General features: G+C 39.5%; 1 protein-coding gene across 1 annotated transcript; it reads right to left on the reverse strand.

Moving 5' to 3' along the window:
* Positions 1-4,273: 4,273 nt before the first annotated feature.
* On the reverse strand, positions 4,274-9,154 carry FREM3 (FRAS1 related extracellular matrix 3). The gene is made up of 2 exons (XM_072773419.1): positions 5,807-9,154; positions 4,274-4,391 (listed from the first exon to the last, which is right to left on the reverse strand). Exon 1 carries the CDS (start codon positions 9,148-9,150, stop codon positions 7,993-7,995), a length of 1,158 nt encoding a protein of 385 aa, XP_072629520.1. The 5' UTR covers positions 9,151-9,154; the 3' UTR covers positions 4,274-4,391; positions 5,807-7,992.
* Positions 9,155-9,455: the final 301 nt, after the last annotated feature.

Raw genomic sequence — 9,455 nt, forward strand, 5'->3', positions numbered from 1 at the left:
CACAACACTGGTTTCTCCTGAATTTGAGTTCTCTGGCCGCTCATTTTTATCTATCTCTTCTGCATTCTGCAAGTCTTTGCTTTTAACCCCAACTCTCTTCTTAGGACTGTTTTTATTTTAAATATAATTAGAATGGTTTGGGAAATAAGAGTAGGTAGATTCCAAGTAAGAGCTTAAGTCAAGTATGAAAATATCAGGCCACAAATTCTGATTTGACTACTCAGACATATTCTTAGATGTGTTGTAGAGACTTTAAAGTTCTAAACAAGTGTGATGACTGCCTGGGCAGCTCGCTGGACTTAGTTAGTTCTCTCCCTGGTGCTAAAAAACCTTTTTGTTGTTCTTACTTTACTTTCATAACTTGCTTTAAAAAGATAGTTCACACCTAAATAGAATATTATTACTCACATGGATCATGAAGCAAGTATCAGGTCAAATTAAAAAAAAATAAAATATCAAAATGCATAGGGTTAATCAGATTGGTTTTAGACACTGGATAATTCGAGAGGAAATAAAACAATTTATTTTAGGTCTTGAGAATATGAAATATCTATAGCACGTACCCAAACTAAAATTGTCTCACTCCCATATAATCATTTAATGTGGCTTATTAGAAAGTATTCACTTAATGTTTCTTTTTTTTTTAATTTTTTATTTATTTATGATAGTCACACAGAGAGAGAGAGAGGCAGAGACACAGGCAGAAGGAGAAGCAGGCTCCATGCACCCGGAGCCTGACGTGGGATTCGATCCCGGGTCTCCAGGATCGTGCCCCGGGCCAAAGGCAGGCGCTAAACCGCTGCGCCACCCAGGGATCCCTCACTTAATGTTTCTAATGGTTCCTTTGTATGGATCATTTTAATTCTTCAAGCCCATTTCTTCATCTTAAAATTTGAGATCATAATTTCTGTCTTACAGGTTATAGTAAAGATCAGTTGGAATAACATCTGTAAAAACACTGTGTAGAAATATTAAGTTGTATATAAATGTAAGGTTATGTTATCATATCGTAAGTAGAAGAGATCCACTCAACATTACATATAGGATTGATATGCAAAATTTCAAGACAAATCTATGAGTATAATGACTTAGAGAGGGGAAGACGAATGAACTTGACAGTATGCTTAACTGGCATAGTTCAGAGCCTTAGAAATCTGATGTATTCCCCCATTTTGCCAGTGGCTTTCATGATAACCTTGAACATAATGAATTTTTTCACAATGTCATTGAAAAGGCTGAGATCTTATACAGCATTGGCCTTAGTCTGGGTTACTCAAAATTGATGATGCAGAAACTGATGGAATGTACTAACTAGGTACATTGTCAAAAATTTCCATTTGAATCCTCAGTTCAAGGATACTTTGGGATACTGTGTACCCAAGTATAGGTATGTGCATAACTATTTGAGAGGGAAGAAGAAATGAAAACTCCTATTTATTGGGGAATTGATATATGCGGGGTATCCTATTACATTTTTGGCATATGTTACTTCATTTATCTACAGCAGAGCAGGAAGAAAAAGGCACACTTGATACAGGAAACAGGATGTGCATAGGCAAGGTATTCCTTTGTATAGTGGGTCAGCATGCAGTAGCGAACAAAGCCTAGAACAGTGAATCTGAGTTACTTCCTCTTCTTTGTTTCCTTAGTGGACTTTTTTTCTTAGTGAACCTCTAATAAATATGAAATCAGTTTATAAGTGGGCAGAGAAAAAGATGAGAAACAAAGAGTTACAGGCAATACCCTGATAGATAAGTCATCATAATAGTTTAAAAGTTGAACTTTATCCCTTAAGATTTTATTTATTTATTCATGAGAGCCACAGAGAGAGGCAGAGACACAGGCAGAGGAAGAAGCAGGCTCCCTGCGGGGATCCTGAAGCGGGACTCCATCCCAGGACCCCAGGATCACACTCTGAGCCAAAGGCAGACATTCAACCGCTAAGCCACCCAGGTGCCCTAAAAGTTAAAACTATATAATCAACTGATCTAACTATAGATTTTCAGGAATAAATTGTTAAACTTCTTTTTACCTAAAAGAAGAGAAATACAACATTTGGAAGCTCAGCTAATAATTCTTAAGATAGTAACACCTACTGTGTGCTTGCTTTGTGCCTCATGTGTGTCGTTTCTTTAGTACTCATGGTACTTAGAGTGATAGCCCCCTAAAGACGGTCACATCTTAATTCCCAGAACCTGTGCATATGTTAGATCATATGGCAAAAGGGACTCTGCAGATGTGATTAAAGATCCTGAAGTGGGGAGAGGATCCTGGATTATCCAGGTGAGCCCCAAATCACAGGGATTCCTACAGTGAAAGAGGGAGACAGGAGAATTGGTGCCAGAGTGAAGCAACATGAGAGAAGACTGGAACTTTTGGCTTTGAATATGGAGGAACGGGACAGTTTCTAGAAATTAGAAAGTGCAAAAATTGGGATATTTTAAAAGAAAAGATCAAATTGGATCTTGTAGAGAAATAAATTAACAACATTTGAAAATACCTGACATGAAAACGTTTGAGTTCTTAAGCAGTTGTAGGCTATTCTAAGAATGCTCAAAATGGGCATGGCACTCAGAAAACAATAAAAGAAATCCAGTGAACAGATAAATGCATAAATATTTAATCAGCATATGCATATACATATGTGTTTTAAGATCCAACTTTGAGCAATGTGTCTTCAAATATTTTGGAGTCTATGTTTGGATATTACCATCACTTTAATTTACTAGAGGCTTCTTTGTGAGGTGAGGAAGTGCCGTCTGTGTCTTATTCCTAGACTTCTGTCCATGGTTTTAGCTTCCTGGACAGAAGTGGTTTAGCAATGGTGGTTAAGAACCTTGGCTTTGGAATCTCAATACCTGAGCTTGATCCCAGTTCACCTGTATGACTTCAGTCCAATTATAGTCAAGTTTGGTGCCTTCATTTTAAAATGGGCATCATAATGTTTACCTCTTGTTTTAGTAAGGATCAAAAGCCAAAATGTATATACGCATTGCCTGGTCCATAGAAAGTACTCAAGAATGGTAGCCATATGAAATTCACATTTATCATCACAGACTGTTGTTTCTGATGTCACCCAGAAAGTATAGCATCCAAGTTAGATATACGACTTTTTAGATATCATCCTTCTAGAAAATGGGCAGAAAAATAATCACTATAAAGTATTTGAATCTCATATGTGCTTTACTTAGTTTATAAGGCTTAAATTCATCTTCATCTTTTTAATGATTTTGGTCCTTGGGAACTTGGGGAATGAAGGAAAGATCAGATTTTAAACTTTAAGTGAGAAGATGGAGAAGAGGGGGCAGTGGCTTCCACTACAGTTAGTCTCATCAGAAGCAAAGAAGGTAACTCATTTTTAATGAGCATCTACTTTGTGCCAAATGCTTTACATATATTAACCCACTTAATCCTCTTGGCAGCCCTTTGGAAGTGGTATGAAGCCCACTACTTTATATGAGAATGAAATGAATCACAGGGAGAACAGGTAACTTTTTCAAGGTCACATGGGGTAAGCTGGGGTTCAAACTCAGAATACTATGTGGCCTTCATATAGGACTGCTTTTCAAAACAGTCCTGAATGATTGCCATGATTAAGGAAGAAAATGCATGTTACTTACTGGGAATGAGTTATGATTTACACTGAAAGAGGTTATTGAGTGCCAAGCCACACATTGACATAATTTTTGCAATTATTATGTTATATTGTAAAATAATTTTTCTTTGACAACATAATCAGCCCATTCCTAGAGTGCCTTCTGTCAGCTCTTTGCTTCTCATTATGCTACTATGAAGACAGACTAAATGGATACAGTATAGCATATACAGGCAATTTTTAAAGCAAGTTTTCTTCCATGCCGGTCAATAGATTTTTTTCACCCCATCTAGGAAGATTACAATTCAGAGATCAAGGAGTCACTAACATTCAGTTTTGGAGCTAAAAATCCTCACAGAATCCAAAGGTGGACTTTCTAATTTGTTCCAGAATGACAGTAACCATCAGTCAGATCCTCAGAACCACCTGAAGAGATTTACTTGACTATAGGATTGTCACACATAAATATTTCATAGGTAAAATACTTCATATTTCATTATTGACATTTCTCCTTGCTTCCCCTTTCAAAACAGAAATTTGTCAAGGATCATTTGGCATAGGATTACAAATAAAGCAAAAAGATTCATTTGTTTCTATTATGGCATATGCTGACTGTGATTACTATGTAAATAATTTAATTTTTTTTCAATTTTATATTGATTCTAAATAACCAAGACTCTCTATTAAGGTTTCAATGGTGACTTACCATTGTCTTCAACAGAGAAGTAGAAGATATCTTTTGTTACTTTGCTTCCTTCATTCAACACATACCAGATCTTCCTTTCATCCATGTCAGCTAATAAAAGAGCAAGTATCACTCATCATGTTGACTCAATAGAAAATGAGTATGATAAGAACTTCAATGGGTTAAGGCATGAAAATACTACAATAAATGAATTTTAAAATTATTAAACGAATACAAATCTAACTTAAAAAATGACTACGTGAACATAAATTTAATTTTTTCTTAAAATTTTTTTCTTAAAGTTGCACTGGCAAAACTAGAATGTTAGTTTAAAATTTTGTTCCTGTGCTATGTGTATGATCTGTAGGATAATCTACAACAAGAAAGACACTCTAGTTAAGCATGTTTTACAACATCCTGGCCCTCTATGGAGAACTGAGTCTATCTGGTTTAGGTTTACTGTACAAGCATGGAGCTTGGCATGATGATGGTTATTCATTAACTATTTGTCAAAATAAATTTAAATAACTGCTGCATTTCTAAGAAAAAATAAAAAGGGAATAAAATCATGATTTTTAAAATTACCTATTCTCTTGGATTTTTAACAATTTTTCACTTGGTCTATATTTGTGTGCTTTGTATAGATAACTATTAGTATATTAAAGATAATTTTGCATTTTAATTATTCTTATAATTATAAGAATTATACAGATAATTCTTATAAAAGTACCTATGATTTTATTGGCTTTAGAAGTAATTCTGAAAATGTAACTAAACTATTTTTTAAACACTCTTCTAAATTTTAACTCTATTTAGGTATATATGTATCATGTGTAGAAAATTCCATGTATCTCTTCATATCTCATGCATAAAGCTACATGAAAAAGTTTTAAGACAGTGAAAAGAGCTGGCAAAGACAGCAGGTGTCACATCTCCTGGGAAAACAGAGGAACCTGCCTCAAGTTCACTTTTAGTAGTAATGACAAATATATTTTAAAAAGATCTTTAAAGCACATCCTTCTACACACTGAGGAAAATTTGGTTCTATGCTTTTTTTAGATGCATAAATTACATTTGAATAGTACAATAAAATGTGCAGTGTAATATTTATCTCCATAATCTAAATATAAAATATCTTCAGAAATCTAAACTTGCTGATAAACTATGAAAACAATCCCTAGATATGTGATTCTTAAAATTAGAAATTAAACTGATATCAAAATTAATGTAATCATATATTATAATGATAGTTCAGAAGCAGAAACTGTCCACCTGTGTTCTAAAGTTTTAAGGCATAACTACCAGCCTTACTAGATATCTGAGGGTTAAATGCATATCCTGATGAAATGGCTGCAAAAGGACTAGTTGCCTTTTTTTGGTTATCAGAATAATCTCATATTCCACCATATTTCATTAGAATCAGAATCATTCTGCCAATGGGTGAGGTTGGGACAATTTTATACAGAATTGGGAGATTTGATTTGCTAAAGGAGAGGGACAGAGGCATCAGGGACATTGTTACTAACCTTGTGTAAACACTCGAGTGCTCTCGTTTCCAAGACCAGTGTTGATAATGAAGCCATGCTCTGGTCCTCTGGTCACTTTATACTTCAGGAACACATGGAAACTGTCTTGATACTCTGCCCTCAGGGACCTGCTGGTAATCAGGAAGCTCATGTGTCCAGTGTGAAGGCACTTCAAGGCTGATGCCCCTTTGTTAATGGCAACCTGGGGGAGCCTGTTGTCTAGAGGATTTATATGGATCCTCATTACTTGAGGTTTGTGTGTCTCTAGGACAGGGTCTGGGAAAACATAGAAATCGGCATGAGTTCCATCTGTCACAGTCAAGGGAAACTCTTCAGTTGTCTCACTGCCATCATGCCAGTAGCTAATAAGGTTCTCATTCAGGTCCTGCTTGGTGAAGGTGGCAGCAGGATGGCTGCCATTATACAAGATCCTGCCATGGATGGGAAGCTGGGTGATAGTAAAGAGGAGAAGATGATCTGGAGTATCCTCATCTTCCCCTGTTAACTCGAAGGGAGTGATCTGTTTGCTTTCCCCTTCCTGCAGTATTAATTTATGGATGGTCAAGATAGGCTTCTTATCATCTACCTCTGTGATAAAGATCCTGAAGGTCTGGAACACAGTGTTGAGTCCATCAGTCACTTGAAACTCAAAGCTGTCCATCTTTATCTCATCATTTGAAGTGTGGACATAGACTATTTTGTTGCTAGCCAACTGAAGCTGAGTGAAAGAGGCAACGGGCTTCCCTGGGTGGTCAGAGCTCTCCAAGTGCCCCAGGCTAGGGGCCCGTGTGATTCTGAAGTGATGCTGTTCATTATGGCTGTTGATGTCACTGGTGCTAAACAGATTGGTGGTAAGGGCCACTCTGCCACCTTCAGTCAGGGTAAGCCCTTAGCTAACCACCTCAGGGAAGACCTTGTTTAAGCTGCCAATAGTGATGTAGAAGTAGTGGCCTATCAAAGGGTTAATCCCATCAGTCACATCAAACTTGATAATGTCAAGAACTCCTTGGCCTGTGAGGGTATAACAGATGAGGCCTCTGTCAATCTCATCCTGGGTAAAGTTCATCCCTAAGGTGAGGTTATTCCTCCCCTCCCCTCTGGGTTTTCTCAGTTCTGTAGAAGCCCTTGTTGAGGCTCTGAATGGAGGACAAAACTGAGGCTCTTTTCATCAGAGTCAGGGTCTGTGGCCTTAAGGATCCAATTTGTGATGACCTTGGTGTGTCCATTCTCTACTTCCAACCCATCATTGATGGTCAGATGAGGGGTTTCATCATCCACCAGGATCACCATAATGGGTACCTTCCTGTGGATGGTGTGTTTGCCATCACTCAGCCAGACCTCAAAACTATCTTCCGTGGTCTCAGAATCATCATGCTCATACACAATTGTGGAGGCCTCCTGGATCTCCTGTAAGGTGAAGCTGTGAATAGGCTGGCTGCCTGTGGCCAGCTGCTGTATGATTCGTCCATGTTGAGGGAGCACTGTGAGCTGAAAGTGGAGCTCATTTGGTGGCAAGTCAGCATCTGCTCCATTGAGCAGTGTGGTGTCTATGACAAGGCTCATCCCCTCTAATACCACAAACTCACCAGCAAAAAGTTCAGGCTGCTCATCATTGGTGGGTAAGATGGTTATAGGGAAGAAGACATTTGGGGAGAAGTTGATGCCATCAGAACAATGAAAGGTGAATTGATCTTTCTGTGGCTCTAACCCCTTGTGAATACTCTGTACATAATTGATATGCCTCACTTGGACATCTCTGATGGAGAAAGCACTGATGGGGCTACCAGCCCATGATTCTTTTGAGCCAGGAGCTGGTGCAATGTTTTCCAGGTAGCCAGAGGCTGGCTGACCAGTCACTGTGCATAGGATTTTATCTTGGGATGTGTCCACATCTTCAATGCTTAGATGTTGTAAGGTCAAGGGACTCTTCATGCCTTCATCAACAATATGGGACTTCCCCACCAAGACTGTGGGTGCCACATTGTCCACAGGCAGCACGACCACTTGCACCTGCACTCTCTTTACTATGCTGTCTCCCACCACCCATAGATAAGAATCATTGGAGAGGGTGAAGCTGAAGGCATCATGTTGTTTCTGGAAACCAACTTCACCTCCCGTGTGGAGATAGACTACTACCCCGCTGATGAGATCCTCTTGGGTGAATTGTTCTGCAGGTAAACCATTCACTAGAAGAGTCCCAATTTTGGGCTATCCTCCATAATGAAAGATAGCATCAAGTCACCTGTGCCTTTCTTTTTGCCTTGTATGACGCCTATGGTGATCTCAGTGGCTCTGCTCTCTAGTACATCTATGGAAACATCTAATATTGGACTACCTGTAATAGAGATCCTGGGACTTTTGTCAGCTACAGTGGGATGCACGGAAATCTGGACAGTGATGGGTATGTGGTACACCATGTCACTTATCTCCAGATTGAAGGTGTCATTGGTGGTTTGGTCTCTCCTGTGTTGGTAAGAGACATTCCCATTAATAATATCAGCTTGCATGAAAAGTTCCCCTGGAATCATATCTTTATTTAAGTAATGCAGGTGTCCATGTTGGGGACCCCAGACTAATATGAAGGCAATCTGGTCAACATCTATGTCTGGGTCTTTGACATCCAATTCATTATTACTGAGGATAAAACTTTCTCCCTCTAAGACAGTAAAGCCTCTGTTGGTGACTTCTGGAGGCTGATTGTCCACAGACTTCAGGAATAATGTGAATGTGCCAGGTACAGTGTTTCCTGCAGCATCCTCCACTTGGTAGGTGAACAGCACAACCCGTGGTACAATACCCAGCTTCTTCCATGGGGGCTGGTAGGCAACTTTGTAGAGATTTAGCTGGGCCTGGGTGAATTGCGTGATGGGCGTATCTGGTGAGTCAGTTAGCACAATTTCTCCAGCCCGTACTTGATGGTTGTCATCTGTATCAGTTGGGGGTGTCAGTAGGGTGTACCACAGGTTCTGGTCATCCGTGTCCTGGTCTATATATTGGAGGAATTTCTTCTGGAAGTGAGTGAGTTGGTACTGGTGCACAGTCATTTCTAGGGTAGTTTCTGGAAATAGTTCTGGACTCTGCAGATCCACTGGTTGAACTTTAATGGTGAATAAGTGCTGGTTAGATAGATTGGGTGGGTCATGGTCATCCTGTACATGGAAAGTCATCTGGGCCATTACAGGTTGAGGGCTATGGGGTCCAAGATGGCAGTAGAAGAGTTTCCCTTCCATTATGTCTTGCTGAAGCCACTCAGTCACCACCTTCTCATAAAGTCCTTCTTTTTCCACATAATACCAATCTTCATCTTCAGGATAGAGAGGTGGTTCAGCCTGCCGCAGCAGCATCTCTCCTGGGTGCTGACTTGAGTAGGAGGAGCCAGAGGTCAGATCCCCCTCTTTTTCTTCCTTTTCTCCTTCTAGAGGCTGGTCCTCCAGCACAAAGTGGATAGTTGAGCCATCAGTCAATATCAGTAGCACTCAGGACAAAGGGGGAAATCTGGACCACCTGTCCTTCTGTAACTGGGAGTGCAATGTTGGCCTTGACCTTTGGTGGTTCATCATCGACAGGTATGATGGTGACAGGGAAGAGGAATTCCACCTGGTGGTGCCCATCCTGCATCCAGAAAATGATACTGTCACTGTAGGTGTTG

Source organism: Canis lupus, chromosome 13 (assembly GCF_048164855.1).
Source record: "Canis lupus baileyi chromosome 13, mCanLup2.hap1, whole genome shotgun sequence".
Taxonomy (NCBI): Eukaryota; Metazoa; Chordata; class Mammalia; order Carnivora; family Canidae; genus Canis; species Canis lupus.

Coding starts and splice junctions, on each gene's coding strand:
- FREM3 (XM_072773419.1), bottom strand. CDS start 9,150: ATGCTGCTGCGGCAGGCTGAACCACCTCTCTATCCTGAAGATGAAGAT.